This window comes from Notolepis coatsorum, assembly GCF_963971535.1.
Source record: "Notolepis coatsorum genome assembly, chromosome: 3".
NCBI classification, from domain to species: domain Eukaryota; kingdom Metazoa; phylum Chordata; class Actinopteri; order Aulopiformes; family Paralepididae; genus Notolepis; species Notolepis coatsorum.
In genome coordinates, this window is record NC_140167.1 from 89,715,658 (window position 1) to 89,737,707 (window position 22,050).

The 22,050-nt window shown below is 42.5% G+C and overlaps 1 protein-coding gene across 1 annotated transcript in view; it reads right to left on the bottom strand.

The window, feature by feature from the left end:
- Positions 1-2,226: 2,226 nt before the first annotated feature.
- LOC311224542 (uncharacterized protein) overlaps positions 2,227-22,050 on the bottom strand; it is a 38,354-nt gene continuing 18,530 nt past the window's right edge. Inside the window, exon 2 of the mRNA XM_084309574.1 lies at positions 2,227-4,462. Within this exon, the coding sequence (XP_084165700.1) occupies positions 3,377-4,348 (972 nt within the window). The 5' untranslated portion in view covers positions 4,349-4,462 and the 3' untranslated portion in view covers positions 2,227-3,376. The remainder of the gene's footprint in view (positions 4,463-22,050) is intronic.

Consider the following 22,050-nt stretch of genomic DNA (forward strand, 5'->3'; position numbering starts at 1 on the left):
GCCGCCATGTGCAGTGCCTCTTGTAGAGCGTGCTGTGGTTAGTGGTGTGCTCTAAAGCTAGGCTATTAGGCTTAGCCCGAGGTGTAGTAGTTTCCTTAACTTAATGGATTGCCCCCCCATGTCTGTTAACCCCGTTCTCCCTGGTAGGAATATGAACTTTGGTTTCATTATTTATGCTAACTATCCAGATCAGATTGTTACCTTTTGTACCCCGTTGTGCATTTGATTATTTAAGAGCTTTGACAAACAGCAGCTTCCCCTGCTAACTAGCAGTTTCTCCTGCTTGTGGTGTAACCCACTTTTTATTACAATATTATCCCAAATCAGCTTACTGTCCATTTGCTTCATTGATTATGCGAATAAAAACTACTTTCTTTAAGAAAGCTGTCCATTGTAGATTTGATAGTGGAGAGGAACAGGTGACTGTCAGTTTCTACATCAGTCCCTGATAGTATATCACTCTTTGCTGCTTCAAAGTGACCTTGGTCAGCCTTGGATTCTGAGGTAGGTCTGCTTTTTGGTGGTAGTCAGATTAAATCCATTCTTAGAGTTTTCTAGATACGAGCGTTAAGGTCAGATAGGCCAGTGACTAAATGTAATGATTTAGTAATCCTCTCTGGCTTGTTACTAAACACTAGGTCGATTTGGGTCTTATCCTAGTTGGCCCTTCAATCATCTGAACAAAATACAATTTAGTTGTAAGTTGTTTGAGGGCTATTCAAACCACATTTATCTTCCCTTTATGTTGAAATCTCCCATCAAAAGTACTTCTTTATCAAAGTTGCACTCTCTAAGTATGGTGTTCAACTGGTCAGAAAATATAGCTTTGGAGTCTGGTGGTCGGTACAGCCCTAGGAGGGTAAAGGACATTTGGGGAGACACTCTAATTCCTTATCTGAAAAGTGGATCTGGGTACAGTGGATGTTATCTTTAACATAAAACATCACACCTCCCATCTCCCTTCAGGTCTCTCTAAATATATTATAGCCAGGTACAGTCAGAGCAGCAGCTGGGGAGTTATCATGAAGCCAGGTTTCAGAGAAAATGTAATTATCCAAATTTGATTACAAGAGTAGTTGTTTAATCTGTTCACTTTTAGGGGTGATACTGCGTATGTTTAGGTGTCCCCCTGGAAGGCCTTTAGGCTTGGCATGGGGGTCCCAGACCACTCTCGCATTATAATAGACTAAACTTTTTGAATTGCTTCTTCAGATTGACAAAACAATATAATAAAAAACAATCTGGACATCCTGCAAAACCTGGTCCCAGCTTTAACTTGTGAATGTCTCAGAAACCCCTTTATCATCAATGTACATTATATACACCATCAATTCTCTTAACACCCCATATCTCTAGTTTCAGAGTAAAGGTTCATGAAGTCAGTTCATATATCTACAGCTCATGCATCTCCATTACATGAAGGTGGAGGTAGATGTGACCTAAATAACTATGGACCAAACTGTCCCATCTAGCAAGAATCCTGGAATCATTGGTAAATAATCAACCTAAAGCATTTATCTGAGGATGGGTGAGTTTGTCTTTCCGTTTGTCTGTTATCTTTTTTATTTAATTGTTTAACTGTTTAAAAAAAACTGGGGGGGGGGGAATGAAAAGCTGACTTTTGGAAATGTTGATACTTTATACATTTCCAATAAAATATCTTGACATTTCAGTTCTGAAAACATACTGTAATCCTTATACACTGTTACTGTGGCCGTTATTAAATGTTGATTCAATGTCATTTCCATGACCCTTCGCACCAGAATTCAAGGTTGAACCGTTTTAACAATTTTCCTCAAATTGACCTGATTTTAGATTCTACTTTTGCTTAAAGTATTTTTAGTCTTGACTTTTTACCTGGAGCAAACGTTTCAACTGAATGTACATGTTTGATATTGTAAGGGCTTGTTTATAAACTATTAAAGGGAGAAAGTAATTTGATTTATTTCTTTATTGATTTTTGTATCCAAAGCGACTTAGATTGTGAACAGCATGTCACCAGGAGGTACATCTGTGGCAGCTAAGGGTCAGTGGCCTTGTTTATCAAATAATATCAAGCTTGAGTGTTACACTCTGAGTGCATAGTAGTAAAGACATTATCAAGATGGGGTAGTAGTACAATATTTTATTTCTTTATTATTTCAGATAGTTTGAAGAGGTGTTTCTAATCAACAGCAGACTTTGAAAAATATGAAAATTACCATTGTTGCACTCAGAAGATGAAATTCTTTCTACAAAGTAGGTACAAATGTAATATTTCATTTTCATACTTCTGAGTTAGTTACTTCTAAGAGATCAATTCACACCTTCCCACTTATCTTGACGCTTACAATTCATCCATATTATTAGCTAATCATTCATTCTAATGAGAATAATTCAAAGTTGGGATCAATTCACTTTTTAATTCAAGATGTAGATTCTATTTAAAAAAAGTTGTCACGAAAAGGTTTTACTATCCAACCTAATGACATTGATTTCATCAATACTACAGCCATTACTCTGTCAATATACACACAATGATGACAAAATAGTTAGTTACTTGTGCAACAGGTTGCTCTGCAATTCCCATACACCCACAAGCAGTTAGATGGTATAAAAACCACTAGATGATAAATTCATATAAAGGGACATACATTACTTTAATAGAATACCAATGAAGACAATACATGGAACATTACTCTAAAATAAACACTTCTTGTGAAAGTAAAAAAAACATGTCCTACTAGGAATGTTGACAATATGTGTGACATTAGTTAAATAAATCACTAGTGTCCACATCAAAATATAAGTCCATACCAGAAGCAATTTTCCCCTCCAGTGTGTACACCACATGTTTGTTAACTAGCTTGGCTTTTGGCTGGTCACCCCATACTGAGGTCAGAAAGTTCCTATGATCCAAGTATTTAAAACACTAGAAGTGTGTGTTCACTCTTATACCAATGACATATTGTCCCAGGAACATCCACACTGTCTGTCTCACTCCTCAGAGCGACAGAAACACAACTGTTGATGTCAATGACAACTGTGTCTATGCTAGTACTGCTTCTCTCTCACAGAGGCTTCTGTGCAGGTCAAAAGCTCTTGGTAGTAGTTTTTCCACTTCAAAAGAACGGTCAAATATTACTACCACTATTATTCTTATGATTGTTGATGGCCTGATAACTCTTCTAAAATCTAAGAATGTGCAGGTAAATTGACAGGTTTGACATGTCCCTGAATCTTCTCTCTCAAGTGAATTTTGTTTTCTCAAATATCCTAATGTACTGAATATCTTATCACACAAACCACAATGATGTGGCTTCTCTCCTGTGTGAAATGTCTGGTGTGATTTAAGACCAGACAAATTACTAAAGCTCTTCTCACACTGGTCACAGGATTAGGGCTTCTCTCCTGTGTGAATTCTCTGGTGTAATTTCAGACTAGACAGTTGACTATAGCTCTTCTCACACTGGTCACAGGAGTAGGGCTTCTCTCCTGTGTGAATTCTCTGGTGTATTTGCAGATTACCCCATTGCCTAAAGCTCTTCTCACACTGGTCACAAAAGTAGGGCTTCCATCCTGTGTGAATTCTCTGGTGTAATTTCAGATGAGACAGTTGCCTAAAGCTCTTCTCACACTGATCACAGGAGTAGGGCTTCTCTCCTGTGTGAACTCTCTGGTGTGATTTCAGACAATCCAGTCGACTAAAGCCCTTCTCACACTGGTCACAGGAGTAGGGCTTCTCTCCTGTGTGAATTCTCTGGTGTAATTTCAGCTCATGTTGACGACTAAAGCTCTTCCCACACTGGTCACAGGAGTAGGGCTTCTCTCCTGTGTGAATTAACTGGTGTGATTTCAGATTATGCGGATAAATAAAGCTCTCCCCACACTGGTCACAGGAGTAGGGTTTTTCTCCTGTGTGAACTATCTGGTGTGTTTGCAGACTACTCAGATGACCAAAGCTCTTCCCACACTGGTCACAGGAGTAGGGCTTTTCTCCTGTGTGAACTATCTGGTGCGATTTCAGATTAGACTGTTGACTAAAGCTCTTCTCACACTGGTCACAGGAATAGGGCTTCTCTCCTGTGTGAAATCTCTGGTGTGATTTCAGACTAGACAGTTGACTAAAGCTCTTCTCACACTGGTCACAGGAGTAGGGCTTTTCTCCTGTGTGAATTCTCTGGTGCGATTTCAGATAATCTCCCCGACTAAAGCTCTTCTCACACTGGTCACAGGAGTAGGGCTTCTCTCCTGTGTGAATTCTCTGGTGTGTTTGCAGACTACTCAGACGACCAAAGCTCTTCCCACACTGGTCACAGGCATAGGGCTTCTCTCCTGTGCGAATGCGCTGGTGTTTATTGAGATTCATCTTTGAACTGAAGCTTTTTCCACACTCGTCACAGCAGAGACCTTTTCTTCCATCCAAGCCTCTTGGTTTCTTCCCAGGCCTGACAGGACAGCTATCTGGATGGAGAAGGGTGTCCTGGATGGAGAAGAGTGTCAGAGGAAGGAGAGATTTGGTGATTTTATTCAGCTTTAATTTCCATGTAAGTGGTTTATAAGGGCTGAACAGTGCAAGCAGGGAGCGAAATTAACTTTTTGACTCACCGGCCAGTGGCGGGTAGATGGGAAGAATCTACCCGCCAAGCATATTTCTTACCTGCCAAATTTTTTTGATTAAAAAAAAAATATATATATTTTATATACATTTTTTTTTAAATAAAATATATATTATATAATCATACTTGCAGTTGTATTATCTGCGAGACATGGCCACCACGCAATAAGTCAAAATGCTCGCTATCTGCAAACAGCTCCACTGTCTGTGTGTATACTTGAGTAGCCTCCAGCTCCAGCAAGGATTCTCCGGCGATGCAGCTAGACCCTATACCAGGGAGCGAAATTAACTTTGACTCACCGGCCAGTGGCGGGTAGATGGGAAGAGTCTACCCGCCAAGCATATTTCTTACCTGCCAAATTTTTTTTGATTAAAAAAAAATATTATATATATATTTTATATAATTTTTTTTTTTAAATAAAATATATATTATATAATCATACTTGTAGTTGTATTATCTGCAAACAGCTCCACTGTCTGTGTGTATACTTGAGTAGCCTCCAGCTCCAGCAAGGATTCTCCGGCCCTGCAGCTAGACCCTATATTCAGCTAGACCCTACATTCAGCATGCAAGGATTCTCCGGCGATGCAGCTGGACCCTATTTTTAACGTTACGGTTATTTTGTCAAATCACATTCAACATGCCCTCAGCTAGAATATGCATTCAATCAATGTAAGACATTGATATCAGGAGCTATCTGTAGCTACTGCTAGCCCGGTAGATAACGTTAAGACAATTTAGTTTACTGGGACAGATCGATCTAACGCGAGCTAGCTAACGAGGGAACGGAGGTATTATGCAGCTCATGGAGGTCCGATCTAGACTAGAGCAGACTGCTACCATTCTGAGAGCTTAACGTTAGCACTAGAGCTGCGGGCGAGCTGCTACCATTCTGAGAGCTTAACGTTAGCACTAGATGCTGCGGGCGAGCTGCTACCATTCTGAGAGCTTAACGTTAGCAGTGGCACTAGAGCTGCGGGCCGCTCTGTGTTGATACGAGCAGAAGCCAATAGTATCCCGCTGCAGGGCTGGCCCGGCTGGGCGGATATGACTCGTTGCCACGTTTTTTTCTCAAAATAAGAATATCATACGAACCGAATGCTGCTAACTGCCGGAGCCATCGATATTATGACTCTAGCTGCGCTTGGGCCGGAAATGAGACCCGCACAGATTTTCAAAATAAGAGTATCGTTATGAACTACACGTCCACACGCCACACGGCGGGCAGGGCTCTCAGTGGCAAGCGCCAAAGGTAAAAACTGAGCGCCCCTGGCCTCTTGGTTTCATCCCAGGCCTGACAGGACAGCTATCTGGATGGAGAAGAGTGTCAGAGGAAGGAGAGATTTGGTGATTTTATTCAGCTTTAATTTCCATGTAAGTGGTTTATAATGGTATGTAGCTGGGTTTTATCATTTAAGAACACAGTGTAGTCCAGAGTGGTCAGGGCTGAACAGTGCAAGATATATGTCGCACGTGCTACAGCAACAGCGGTCTGTGCGATGAATGGATTTACTTCAGTAGCACTGGTGCGATAGGCATTCGATTCCTATCGATACTCTTATTTTGAAAATCCTGTTGCAAGTCTAATTTCCACCCAAGCGCAGCTCCAGCCATAACATCTATGGCTCCGGCAGCTAGCAACGTGCGGTTCATATCGATACTCTAGTGTGCCCATTTTGCGACCCAAAACAAATCCCTGCCGTTTTATTCCGCAACGGGTCAAATGCATCCAACATGCTTTGCAATCCTCGCTATTCCTTTATGACCACGTTAAAGACCGAAATTAACGTTACGTTAGCGTAAGCTAACAACAAGCTAACTCTGTTCAGAGCCATAGAGAGAACAGCAGACGGGCAGAGTGAGGACTGGGGAAGGGAGGGGGGGCAGGCATTCTCCCTTCTGTGTGTGTGTGTGTGTGCGTTTGAAAAGATCAGATGAAGTCAGACGAGTATATTATATTGATAGTAAATGTACTGAGGGTGGACAGATAATGTTGATATTTAAACATAAAAAATACAATACATAATAAATGTATTCATGATCATCATGCAACATAATAAATGTATTCATGATCATCATGCAACATAGAATTGCAGGAACGGTTTGGGAGAGGAAGGGGTTTTAGGTTGCGTGTTCCAAATTTTTTTTACTTAAAGTTTAAAGCTCAATATATCAAAACGTGGCACTTTACAGTGAACAGGAGGTCTATTTGTATTAAGTGAACAGGAGGTCTATTTGTATTAAATATAATAGATTGTTTTACCTTTTTTTAAATCCACGTTTTCTCCTCTTTTTTCTATTTTTCTCCCATCCCAATTTCGCTGTGCCAATTCTCCCCTCCCCTGTCTTGAACGTTGCTCGCATATGCCCCCCACTGGCCGGTTGTAGGTAGGATAGAAGCCTTGCATCACGTGTCCCCTCCGATACACGAGGAGGCAGCCTGTCACATCTTTTCACCTGCCAGCGCGGACTCTCATTGGCGAGGTATAACGTGTGGGAGGCTCACACTACCCCCGCCATTTCCTGTCTCTGCTGTGCAGGCGTCCCCCAACCGACCTGTAGGAGTCGCTGTCCACAACGTCCAGATTACCACCCATCGACTTCCACCCGCTAACTCTGCCAATTGAGTTAGTATGACGGCCGGCCCAAGCCGGAGGCAACGCCGACAGCCGGAGTCGAACCCAGTGTCTCTTGCGTTGGTGAATGTACGCTGCGCCACCCAGCCACCAGATTGTTTTTCCTTTTAAAGTCTGGAAGAGGTAAATACATTTTTTTCAAATTATATTTTAGTTACCTTTTTTGAGTTGATCTAAATGTTACGGATTGTGTTAAATGGGCTTATGATATAGTCTCATATCGATTGCAGGCACCTGCATCGTATCGTGGCAGATATCGGCAAATATCGTATCGTCGAATCGATATCGTATCGTGATGAAACCCCTAGTAGAGTCCATACATCCAACACCAAATCCCATAATTCCTTACACGTAACGTGTCTCGGTGTCTGGCTGTGTGGCGTCAACTTGTCAGCATGAAAATGACAGCCAAACATGGTACTGCAACTAAATAACACAAATACAATAGGCATATTTGTGACTGTTACAAATATAACACGTTTTATACTTGTGCTACAAGATTTTGGCCTGTGCTACAAAACTATCAACCTCTGTAGCACCAGTGCTATGTGCAAAAAAAGTTAACGTACAGCCCTGGACTGGTCTACAGTTCTAGACTTAAACCCCTTTGTTTCAAGCACCAGTTAGTCAACAGTTTCTGGAGCAGGAGTGGTTACATCTTGGCTATGGTTAAGGTCGGTTTAAATTTAGTCCGGAACTAAAGCCCCTTTAGTCTCAGGTTATGACAGATTTAAGTGTCACCTTATGGATCAAACCTTATATCACGCTATGGGAAATTTCATACATCTGTACCGATATATACAGGCAGCAACACATTTTTCATTTTGGCTTACCAGCCAGGCAATTCTTACCAGCCAAAAATGATAAATAGCTTTTTAGTATATAATATGTGTTATTATTACTATATAATACTCTCATTATGCAATTTTCAATTAATATCATAAAAACATAAGGAATATTAGCATAATTTGAGTGGACTGAAGTAATGAGTCAGCGTTAATAGTAGGGATGCCCCGATCACGTTTTTTGTCACCGATACCGATCACAGATGAGCCATATCGGCCGATACAGATCATGATTCTGCGGGATGATTCTGACCGGCCGGCAAAAGATTACGATAATTAAGAAAAAAAAGTTATATTTTTTTTTTACTTTTTTTCTTTTCATGTCAACGTTCACACGCACAATTGAGCCAAAAGTCACTCAATTAATGACAGGTTTCATTGATAAATTGAGGGAAAACTTTGCAAGTCGATTTGATGAATTTGACATGCCCAGAGAATTTATGCATTTTGTGAGCAACCCATTTGCCAATGTAGCTGCTATTTCCACAAAAGGACAAGAGTTCCTTGCATCACTTTGATGAAGGTCTCCTGCAACTTGAAATAATTGACATGCAAGTAGGGCTGAGCGATAAAGATAAATTATTTCCTCGAAATAAACATGAAACGTGGTCGCAAAGTTTCGATATATTGATTTTCCAAGCTTGGATATGAGCACACGCACTAACAACCAATCAGTGAAGGAGATGGCCGAGAGCGAAGGAGACCCGCGCTGCAACTCTGGGTAGAGAGGTAGTCAACCAGGCTGGCTAGGATAATTAGCTTGCACAGCGCTATTTTATAGTTTACGTGCCGAGTGAGTGTGTGGCGTGAATTCTGATGCCACGGTTATAGTAGCATGTGGTATACGGTGGACGTCGTTGCAATGTATTGGGGCGGAACAGAGTATTTTAGGGATATTTAGTACATAGGAAACATGGCTGGCTAGGATAATTAGCTTGCACGGCGCAATTTTATAGCTTGGCTGGCTAGGATAATTAGCTTGCACGGCACTATTTTATAAGTTTACGTGCCGAGTGCGTGTGTGGCGTGAATTCTGATGCCACGGTTATAGTAGTGTGTGGTATACGGTGGACGTCGTTGCAATGTATTGGGGCGGAACAGAGTATTTTAGGGATATTTAGTACATTGGAAACATGGCTGGCTAGGATAATTAGCTTGCAAGGCGCAATTTTATAGCTTGGCTGGCTAGGATAATTAGCTTGCACGGCGCTATTTTATAAGTTTACGTGCCGAGTGTGTGTGTGGCGTGAATTCTGATGCCACGGTTATAGTAGTGTGTGGTATACGGTGGACGTCGTTGCAATGTATTGGGGCGGAACAGAGTATTTTAGGGATATTTAGTGCATAGTCATGGGATACACTGCTTGCTCTGGCTAACTGCTAACGTGCGCGGACTGATGACGACATCAACTCGAGACATTTGCAGCAGCAAAACAAGTCTATTAATAGCCCGTCCATCGGCGCTGGGCATAAGAAGTTAATTAAACTTGACAGACATTATATCGACGATAATTATCGATATCGAGTTATATGAAAATAATTTTATAATTTTATCGCGATAACGTTTTTGGCCATAACGCCCAGCCCTACGTTACCCCAATACTGAGGTACGTACCGAACCGTGGCTTCTGTGTACTGTTACACCCCTAGTCACTCCACATTAGGGATGGGAATTGATAGGATTTTATCGATACGATTCCATTATCGATTCTGCTTATCGATTCGATTCCCTTATCGATACCTGATCAATTTATAATTTAAATAGATAAATTGGAAATGCAACAGAACTAAGCTGGTTAGAATAACAACATGCAACTTGACATTTCTGATTGTCATTTATTGTTGAGCCCCCATGTCAGGGGCGACAGTGGCTCGGGAGGTAGAGCAGTCGTCTGGCAATCCGGAGGTTCCCGGTTCGATTCCCACTCCTCCCGGGCAGCGTGTCGATGTGTCCTTGAGCAAGACACTTAACCCCTAGCTGCTCCCGATGAGCAGGTTGGCACATTGCATGGTTGCCTCCGCCATCGTTGTGTGAATGTGTGAGTGATTGGGTAAAATGTAAGGAACAAATTGTAAAGCGCTTTGGATAAAAGCGCTATATAAAAAAGCAGCCATTTACCATGTCAGAAAAATACAAAAACTGTAAAAAATAAAACATTAACTATAGCCTACACTTAAATAAAATAATGTATTTGAGATTCTCTTAAAATGTATTTATTTTTTTATTCTTAAACTAATTTAATCTATTGAATAACAGGTCGTTATTCCTCTGACTTCTGTCTCACACACACACACAGAGCTCCCTCCCCGGGCCCCTGTCCTGTAAGGTATTGGCTTGTGTTGCTACACGGACACATTTGTATGTTGCACCACGGAACTTCCTGTTCCTGTCTTACAGATTACAGACTTGTAAACAGGGAGCGAAATTAACTTTTTGACTCACCGGCCAGTGGCGGGTAGATGGGAAGAATCTACCCGCCAAGCATATTTCTTTTTTTTATTATTATTTTATATAAAACATTTTTTTTAATAAAATATATATATTATATAATCATACTTGTGATTGTGTTATCTGCGAGACATTGCCACCTCGCTGTCTGCAAACAGCTCCACTGTCTGTGTGTATACTCGAGTGGCCTCCAGCTCCAGCAAGGATTCTCCGGGGGTGCAGCTGGACCCCTAAACGCTACATTCAGCATGCAAAAGGATTCTCCTGAGCTACAGCTGGACCCTATTCAGCAGCCCTCACTCATGCGATGTAAACCAGGGACTCGAATACGCATGTTGTTGTTGTAGGACATTGATGCCAGGAGCTATCTGTAGCTACTGTTGCATGGCGTTGGGACAACGCCTCAGTGAACTATTTAGTTTACTGCGACATTTCGTAGTGACTAGTTACCTAGCCAACGGAGGTATTATGCACTGGACTAGGGCTGCAACGATTAGTCGACATAATCGACGATGTCGATTATGAAAAATCGTCGACGAGATATTGTTGCATCGATTAGTCATTAAAAACAATAACAATAACAATTAATAATAAGTAACTGCAATGCGCAAATGTTCATTTGTAACTGCAATGCACTACAGGAACTGCTGGGGGCAGTATAGTTTCCATTGTCTGACTGCAGTGCATTCTGGTACTTAACGGCGCAGCCTGCAGGTAAGTACTTCACTTCAGAAGAAAGAATGAACGATGGCGGAAGGGTGAGAGAAAGACAGAGGAGATGAGATGGCGGAAGGGAGAGAGAAAGACGGAGGAGATGAATTAAAAAAAGCGAGACCGAGGGCATCAAAGGTGTGGGAATTCTTTACAGATGACAAACCGAAGAAAACTGTTAAATGCCGATTATGCAAGGTGGAATTGGCATTTCACAGCAGCACCACGGCGATGCACGAACATCTAAAACGAAAGCACCCCGGAGCCACGGTGACGTCGTCGGAACATGGGTAAGTTCTAGAGTAGTTAGCCATAGTATTGTATTTTTTACGTTGGAAAACAGAACGTCTCATGGATATGGATATAATGCTTGCTATGCAAACTCTATTGCTGAGGCTTATAGAGGCTGCGCTGCTGCTGTATGTTGTAAGTAACGTTAAACAGCGCCATGCTTAGTAGTTAGTACAGGTGAGGTTACAGCGTTGCTGGCGCTGCTTCACTTTTAGTTTCGTTTGTTATGCCGACCAACCGGATACGGAAATACCTCACGTATATATCTGTAGTCACTCTGTCTGTAGTCCACAAAATAATATCCCTTAAGCGATAACTCCCTCTAGTGGGAAAACATAGATATTGCATCTCAATATTATTAATTCTAGCCTAGGTATATATAAGGCTGGCTGACTATAATTAATAAAAATAAACTGATAGTCTGATACTATAGCCTACAAATTCTGATGATAATTAATACAGCTTTCTGTTTTTTTTGTTCTCTTTCTATTGTAGGGCAAAGCAAACACGTGTGGATGAGTTTGTCCTGAAGAGAGGCTCATGCACCCCTCAAATGGCTGGAGTCTTCACAGAGAGCATCCTCACCATGCTTGTTAAAGACATGAGACCATTATCGATGGTTGAAGATGAGGGCTTTAAGCAGATGGTCACCACATAACATTCCATTCAGGTTACACCTTACCTTCCAGAACTCATTTTACAAAGCTCATGGAGAGAAAGTATGAAGATACTTTTGCTAAGGTTAAAATTGCTCTTAAAGCAAACAAGAACAAGATTGCCCTGACAACTGATGCCTGGACCAGTGTTGCGACAGAGGCATATCTTGGCATCACCTGTCACTTTATAAGTGATGACTGGAAGCTCAATAGCTTCCGCCTCACAACCATGCCACTCGAAGAACGGCACACTGGGACCAACATTGCTACATGGATTGAGCAGGCTGTGGAAAGGTTTGAGATCCCTCCAAGCAAGCTTGTGGCGGTTGTTCATGACAATGGCGCCAATGTCCTGCTGGCTGCTGGCATCAGAAATTGTAAATGGTGTACTGTGTTCCCCTGCAGGAGATGATGATGATCAGACAGACACACGCAATACATTATAATTACACACACACACGCACTCCTCTCACTCACAGTGATCAGAGTAAGACACACACACATTGGACACATACACACTCCTCTCACTCACACACAGCGATCAGAGTAAGACATGTACTAACACCACCACCAATACCACCACTACTAACACCACCACCACTACTAACACCACACCACCACCACTACTAACACCACCACCACCACTACTAACACCACCAATACCACCACTACTAACACCACCACCACTACTAACACCACCACCACTACTAACACCACCAATACCACCACTACTAACACTAACACCACCACCACTACTAACACCACCACTACTAACACCACCAATACCACCACTACTAACACCACCACTACTAACACCACCACCACTACTACTAACACCACCACCACTACTACTAACACCACCACCACTACTAACACCACCACTACTAACACCACCACCACCACTACTAACACCACCACTACTAACTCCACCAATACCACCACCACTACTAACATACACCACCAATACCACCACTGTCTGTCACACACATACACACAGACTTCTCTCACACACAGCAAACAAAAGACCTAGAAGTCTGTCTGATCTGACTCATGTCATCCCCCTCTCCCCCTACAGCTGTTCCACGACGTCAGTACCAGCGTTTCCGTTAGAACATATTCGTGCCGGTCTGAGTGTCCTGCAAGATTTCTATCACGGGACATATTCGAGATATTCCGGTCAGAGTTTTAAACAGCAGTCTATTATAATCACATTTTTATGAGCTAACGAATTCCGTTATAATTGGACATGTGTGTGTGTAGGCGGTTAGGTGGCCGAGCGGAGATTGCGTTCGTCACCAGCCCCGGAGCTGAGCTGGATTTGCCTGTTCGAATCCAGCTCACAGCTCCGGGGTTGTCACCAGCTTGGCTGGCCGTCTGCACTGATACAATTGGCTGTATCAGAGGGTGGGAGAAGCTGGCGGGGTGGGTCCGGGTCGTTGTAAACAGCGACTCCTACAGTTCGGTCGGGGCGCCTGCTAAGCGCGGATTGGACGTGAGGGGGATAGTGTGGTCCTCCCACACGCTACGCCCTCTCAATGAGAATCCGCGCTGCCAGGTGAAAAGAAGCGGTGATTGGCTGGACGTGTGTCGGAGGAAGCACGTGGTAGCCTCCACTCTCCCAGATGATCTGACTGTGGGGGGTAAGTGCGCAGCGACCAGGAAGGGACTGGGAATTGGCATACGACTAACATTGGGATGGGAGAAAAATCGGAGGAAAATGGAGGGGGAAAAAGACCAAAAAAAAAAAAAAAAATTGGACATGTGTATTAATTACATCAAGCGAAGAATGAGAAATTGATTTGCAGAATCAAATTACTATCTCTCGCCTCTCAAGTTAGTGCGATACGCTACCAGCATCAAGCTCCCGCCCCGCAGGCTCCCGCTGCAGCAGCTCTGTCACACGCACCCCCAAATGAATCTCGAGTCGACATCGCTTCACCTCGTTGTATCAGACATGTCACACATATCATAATGTTCAACTTCACGTATACAGTCATTAATATATTCCAAATAAAATAAGTCCCTCGATACTCCGTGCTGCTGCTGACTTGAAATAAAATAGACCGCGTATGTGGGCAGTCGGTCCGACACTAAACAGCAGTCTGTTATAATCACATTTTTATGAGCTAACGAATTCCGTTATATTGGACATTTGTATTAATTATATCAAGCGAAGAACTGAGAAAGCAGAGAGACGGCAACATTATCGTGGTTTGCGTGACGACTCTCTCCACCTCGCAACGACTTATTTGCAAAGAGTATGGCGCTGCAGAGAAGCTGATTCAGTGTTATTGGCTCTTTTCTGGGAACCGCACAGCAGCGCCCCCCACCCAACATTGGCTGAAAATGGCTGAATTGGAGTACTGCTGGAATACTGCATTGTGCTGATAGTGCTCTGGCTCTGCAGCTTCACAAAAGTTCGCACACCCAGCACTAAGCTCTCGCTGACGACGTCGTTGTCATTATTAGAAGCAAAGAGGAAACAAATGTAATGATCGTTTCGTTCATCGCATAGGCTATTTAATTTTAGCCTATTTTAATACAATTCAAATAATCAAATTGTGCTTAGACTCAGGGAATTATTTTCACCGGACATTAAGACCGGAGAGAGTAAATATGTCGGACTTCAACAGATTTTGCCGGTCAAATACCGGTAATTACCGGCTAACGGAAACGCTGGTCAGTACGTCACCCTTCTCTCCTGGTCCTGGACCAAGTTACAGCCCCATCAGCCGTGGTGCTGGGGGCAGATGCTGCTGCTAGTTATTTATTTTTTTAATATTATTATTTTAGTAGTTATTTAAAGTACAGAGCATGTCGATATGCTCGCACTCACTGCAATTTAAAGAAATTGGTGTACTGTGTTCCCCTGCAGGAGATGATGATTATCAGACAGACAGACACACAATACATTACACAGTTACACACGCACTCCTCTCACTCACACACACAGCGATCAGAGTAAGACACACAGCACACACATACTCCTCTCACTCACACACAGCGATCAGAGTAAGACACACACATACACAAATTACACAGTACAGTACACACACTCCTCTCACTCTCACACAGCGATCAGAGTAAGACACACACACATACACAATTACACACACACGGACTCCTCTCACACCCAGCAAACAAAAGACCTAGAAGTCTGTCTGATCTGACTCATCCCCGTCTCCCCCTACAGCTGTTCCACGACGTCAGTACTCAGTAGTGTACGTCACCCTCCCCTCCTGGTCCTGGACCAAGTTACAGCCCCATCAGCCGTGGTGCTGGGGGCAGATGCTGCTGCTAGTTATTTCTTTTTTCTTATTATTATTTTAGTTATTTAAACTTAAAGTACAGTGCACTACACTTCCAATTTTGTATTATTTAATTTATTTATCTTAAGTTGTTATGAGTGATTGCACTTGACTCAATGCACTGACTGACTGTATTCTTGACTTCAACATTTCAAATACATTTCATTTAAAGTTGCAAGATCCAAATTCAAATGTTTCATGAGTCATTATTTTAATTTGCTATGGGATCATCATGTTATGATGTTGTTGTTTGGTCCTGACAAGAGTCTCAAAGTCTGGGGTGATGGTAGACAAGCAACTCTGAGGTCATGCTCAATGTCCAATCTGTTCCTCTGCTCCGTCTTCAGCTGGACCAGAGCTGAGAAGCCACTTTCACAAAGATAGGTAGTTTAAAAAAAAAAAAAAAAAAAATCCCTTTTTTGTTGTTGTTTACATTGGTTTTCGATTAGTCGACTAATCGAAAAAATAATCGGCAGATTAGTCGACTACCAAAATAGTCATTAGTTGCAGCCCTACACTGGACTATTGCTGGAGGATTTGTTGATGTCTGGAGCTATCAGTAGCTAGCCGGCTGGATAACGTTACACAATGCCTCAGTCATGTATTAAATTAAGTGAATAGTTGACTGGGTCATTTTGTAACGGTAGCTAACGTTATCTCACGAAGGTCCCACACTGACTAGACTAACGTCACGGTGACTCGGAGGCAATAGCCTCCGTTTACATGCAGGCATACATGGGTAGGAGCAGCAGTAGAGCTGCCGCGGTATTGATGTTTTCCTTACCGCACGGATTTGCAAAATATTTCCTACCGCGCGGTTATTACCGCACGCACAAAAAAAAAAAAAAAAAAAGTTTGAATGCATTTTTTTTTTTAGTAGTAGTCTACTTTTTATAGCATATAGCCTGCCTCTAGTCTAAATGTCGATCTTTAGAGGATGACTTTGCAGCATGAATATTGTTTGGGATTCGGCAAGCACGCATTAGTTATTGAAAGTGAAACACGGATTCAAAGTTTACCCTCTGGTCGTGCGCCGTTCACTCGGTGTCGCGGGCAGGGGTGGTTACCCCCCCGACCCTTTCTTATTATTATTACTATAAAGTTACTACTTTATAATAAAGGCATTCGTTTTGTGGCATTACCATTATATCGGCGGCACGGTGGTGTAGTGGTTAACACTGTCGCCTCACAGCAAGAAGGTCCAGGGTTCGAATCCCGCTTGGGGACCAGGTTTCCATGATGCCAGTTACCCAGGTGGGGTATCTCCCAGGCCTTTCTGTGTGGAGTTTGCATGTTCTCCCCGTGCTCGCAAGGGTTTCCCCCCCCGATAAGATAAACCCAATGGAAAAACATGCACAACAACAAGATCGCTAACGCTGTGGCGTCCTTGACGAAGACGGACAGGAGCACTTGGATTGGTCCCCTGGCGCGGCTCACGTGGCGCCTGTCTGCTCCCGGCTGCCCTTGGGGGGGAAGGACGACGGGATGGGTTAATCGCAGATACGCATTGTATGCATGGTTCGCATGTGTGCCAAATGGTGACCTCGGAGCAGGTCCTAAATTATTATTATTATTATTATTATATAGTTATACGTTCAATAACATCAGCGTATTTACCGGACCATCTCAGTTCCTTTCTTTGCTCAGAGCGTGCTGAGTTGTCCCATTCTGCGGTCTGTTAATAAAGTTTTCAATCAGACAAGTGTATAGAACGAAGGGCTTTTATTATAACATTCGTTGCAGACAGTAAAATCATTATGTCTCGTTTAGTACTCCCGAGGAGCGATGGTAGTCCACTCCGGCGGGGAGTTAAAGCTAACGTTATTAGCCGTATTGTGATGAGCTCTGATCAATGGCTGACATTCAGGATGTAAAAAACAGCAGGACGCTCCCAACGTGTGACGCGTCTCTCTTCTGACCAATCAGTGGTCTGCAATGTTTCACGTGACTTTTCTGGTAGCCAATAGGGTCGCTTGGAACCTCGATGGAGGAGTAGGGTATATCTGCAGAGCCGCAAGCCCAACGAGAGGAGGGTACTTCATTATTATTATTATTATAAAAAACAGCGGTGATGCGGTATTCAGCCTACTCTGCGGTGGCCGTGATGTAACAGCGATACCGCGGTAATGCGGTAATCGCGGCAGCTCTAAGCAGCAGTGCTAACTAACGTCACGGTGACTCGGAGGCAATAGCCTCTGTTTACATGCAGGCATACAGAAACAGGTGGGGAGGGGGTAGCAGCAGCAGCAGCAGCGGTGCGCGCTTCATGTCTGTGCTGAGACAGCGAGTGAGAACTCCGCTAAAGAATTGGATCATGATTTTTTTCCCCCACATGACTATTTGATTGCCTGCCGCCACACGGCGCTCAGACGTCTCAGTGGGAGGCGCCAAACGTAAAAACTGAGCGCAAATGGCGGGTGGCGCTCTAGTTTCGGTCCCTGCTTGTAAACAAACACTACGTCTCTTATTATATGTGAACTAAAGAGTACAAGGTTTACAAAACAGCCCCCACCCGCTGTTTTATTGTATTTGTACCTGTACTATCCGCTGTCAGCTGTTTATCTCTCTCTGAGAGCTTGATTAAATAGCGTTAGCTCACGTTAGCTCCGCGGCTAATTTTAGCTCACCCCGAAGTAAATCAATGACTAGGTTCTAAAGCATTCAAGTAGTTTTCACTGCACATAGAAGTAGCCAAACAGCAGGAGCATTTCGGGAGCATATTACCAAAACCCAGGCAATTTCGAGCCCTTAATGAATCAAATAGAGTCTGCCATGGCTACATGCTAACGTCATTGCGCAACTGTAGGAAAAACCTGGCAGCGATGATGGAATCGAAAGTCACGGGAGCCACACGGTTCCAGGCATCGGCCAATTAGGAACCGATTCCCATCCCTACTCCACATCCTGCTCAAAATCTCAAAAGCCACCATCTTTATACCTCGCATGAGCCATTTAGCCACGTAGCATTTATTTTTCAGCAAGGCACACACTGAAACCAGTAACATCACAAATATGAAGCAGGTAATTACCCATACAAATAATAAACCTTTCATGGGGTTATTTACAATAATAATTCATTTGATTTCTAAAGCACTTTTCATTGTGAAACAAATGTATGCAGAGTTTCTTGTCCTCCTGATTAATGCAATGGTGTGTGTGTGTTGTGGTCAGTGATGCCACAGATTACTTGTAAAAGTAATCTGATTACTGATTACTCCTTTAAAAAGTAATCTTAGTTAGTAATCTTTGAAAGTAACTAGGTTACGAAGTCGTCGTCCCTGCTGCTGCCACAACATAAGAATGACAAAATTTAGTAAAATGTACTCAGTTTGAGTAAAATGTACTAATAGGGCAGGTAGGCCTATCTTGCTATCTATAGATCTATAGATTTCACAAAAGATAAATGGTCAATAACACCACATGTAGGCTGATATGTAGCCTACCTTTGAGGCCTGCCCCATTCAGATATGGTTCTACGTTATTATTATTTATTATTGTGTGAATGAATGAATGAAAACTTTATTTAACAGATTGCAGAATGGGTACAATACAGTACGGCTCAATACATACAATTGTTAAGGGGATGCAGACCTGAGAAAGACGTTTGTCTTGTTTCCATCAGGGTCCCCCATTTTCAATTCATATAGACATTTATGACATACACAACATACATGACATTTATGGCATAGGGACATATAGGTATTTAGTACCGATACATTTGTGACATAAGCGGTATTCAAATATACAGTACTGTTACCCCTAGATCCTGACAGAGTATATACATATGATGGGGAGGGGACTGTACATTAGGAGGGGGTGGGTGGGTGGGAGGGAAATATACATACGGCGGGGAGGGAATATATATACTGCAGTGTTGTCAGTGTGCTACTGACAACCTACATACTGCAGTATGGTGTTCCATGTTCATGAATAGTGCACTGCAAAAGATGTTTAACTCAAAGGTAGAACATACTGTTTGGCTGGTGCAGCTCCGACTCCGAGTCCTGTAGAAGTCGATGGTCGTGCTGTATATTCCATATGCGGTAGACAGTATTTTGTTTCCTCCGCAAAGTGAATGTTTTTTTCACCCGGCTTAGTTTACACAAACGTTAAGTAGACTAGTGAACTAACCAGTGCCAGAAAGCGTTACGAGCGCGAGTGTCTCCCTGCTAGCTCGCAGGTCAGCCTGATAATAACAATAACAGCCGCGGCCACCAGCATGGATCAACACGCGAGGTTGCGTGCTGTGACGTCACTCCCCAATACAAGGAAAAGCTTTCCAAACGTATATTTGACTGTCGAAAACGAAAGAAAATACTGCATTCCGCCTGCATTATGATGAGATAGTAACGAAATAGTAACGCACGGCCACTTGGACAAGTAACTGCAATCAGATTACTGGCTTGTAAAGATTACCGCGTTAGATTACTATTTTCGGGGAAAAGTAATCAGATTACAATAACGCGTTACTTAGTAACGCGTTAGTGGCATCACTGGTTGTGGTGATCTCATTCAAGGAGCACTACACAAGCGCGCACACACACAGTTTGTTGTTTTTGTTCTATTAGTGATTTACACACTCTCAGTTGGTTCATTATAAAAGATAAACCTGAAAACAAACGCACTTAAATGTTAAATAAAAGGACCACAGTAATGAGGTAGGAACATATTTTTTTAATACTGGTAAAATTGTTATTAAAAGATTTGCCCCTAAAAAATATTTTTTGCCCCTAAATTTCTCATTTAGGGGCAAGTGTGCCCCTAGTGAAAAAGCTTAGCGTACAGCCCTGTCTGTCGAGGTTCCAAGCGACCCTATTGGGTACCAGAAAAGTCACATGAAACACTGCAGACCACTGATGTCAGAAGAGAGACACGTCACATGTTGGAGCATCCTGCAGTGTGTTAACACCAATCGGCAAGCGCGTATTAGGTTTTTACTTCCTGAATGTCAGCCATTGATCAGAGCTCACAACACGGCTAATACGTTAGCTCCCGCCAGAGACCGGAGTGGATTACCGTCGCTCCTCAGGGGGAACGAGGCATAATGATTTTACTGCAACGAATGTTATAATAAAAGCCCTTCGTTCTATACACTTGTCTGATTGAAAACTTTATTAACAGACCACAGAATTGGTACAACTCGGCACGCTCGGAGCAAAGAAAGGAACCGAGATATGAATTGAGTAACGCTTGCCTTGCTATGGTCCGGTAAATACGCTGATGTTATTGAACGTGTAACTATATAACGTTAATGCCACAAAACGAATGCCTTTGTAATCATAAGTAGTAACGTTATAATAAGAAGAAGAAGAAGAAAGGGTCGGGGGGGTAACCACCGGGCGCGCCGCTACCACCCCTGCCCGCGACAGAGTGAACGGCGCACGACCAGAGGGGAGACTTCGAATCCGTGTTTCACTTTTAATAACAAATGCGTGCTTGCCGAATCCCAAACAATATTCATGCTGCAAAGTCATCCTCTAAAGATAGACATTTAGACTAGAGGCAGGCTATATGCTATAAAGAGTAGACTACAAAAAAATATAAAAAATGCATTCAAACTTTTTTTTTTTTTTGTGTGTGTGTGGTAATAACCGCAGCGGTAGGAAATATTTCGCAAATTTGTGCGGTAAGGAAAACATCAATACCGCGGCAGCTCTAGTTCTGCCTCATTTGTTGATGAAACAAAAACTAACATCAACACAATTGACCACCAAGAGCGGAGTTTAGTCTCACAAAAATATCGCCAATTTTGTTAGCTTACGTGCTAGGGATATGCCAGTATAACAGTATAGCACAGGGCTGTACGCAAAGCTTTTTCACTAGGGGCACACTTGCCCCTAAATGAGAAATTTAGGGGCAACGAATATTTTTTAGGGGGAAATTTTTAAATAACTATTTTACAATTAAAGTAGGGCTGGGCGATATGGCCTCTAAATGATATTGCAATATTTTTTGGCCATATCACGATACACGATATATATCGCGATATTTTGACATTTCCTCTAAAGCAGGGCTATTCAAATGGCGGCCCGCGGGCCAGATCCGGCCCGCGGGATGATTCTGACCGGCCCGCCAAAGATTACATGATAATAAAAAAAAAATAAAAAAAATATATTTTTTTTAAATATTTTTTATTATTATTATTTTTTTTTACTTTTTTTTTCATGTCAACGTTAACACGCACAATTGAGCCAAAAGTCACTCAATTAATGACAGATTTCATTGATAAATTGAGGGAAAACTTTGCAAGTTGATTTGATGAATTTGACATGTCCAGATAATTGATGCATTTTGTGAGCAACCCATTTGCCAATGTAGCTGCTATTTCCACAAAAGGACAAGAGTTCCTTGCATCACTTCACATTGATGAAGGTCTCCTGCAACTTGAAATAATTGACATGCAAGCATCATCTGCTCTGAAGCAGGCACTTGAGAATGAATCCACCACAACATTTTGGATAAAGCGTATTCATGTCAAGACATTCCCCAAAATAAAAACGCTGGCAATATCTGTGCTAACAATGTTTGGCTCAACATACACCTGTGAATCCAGTTT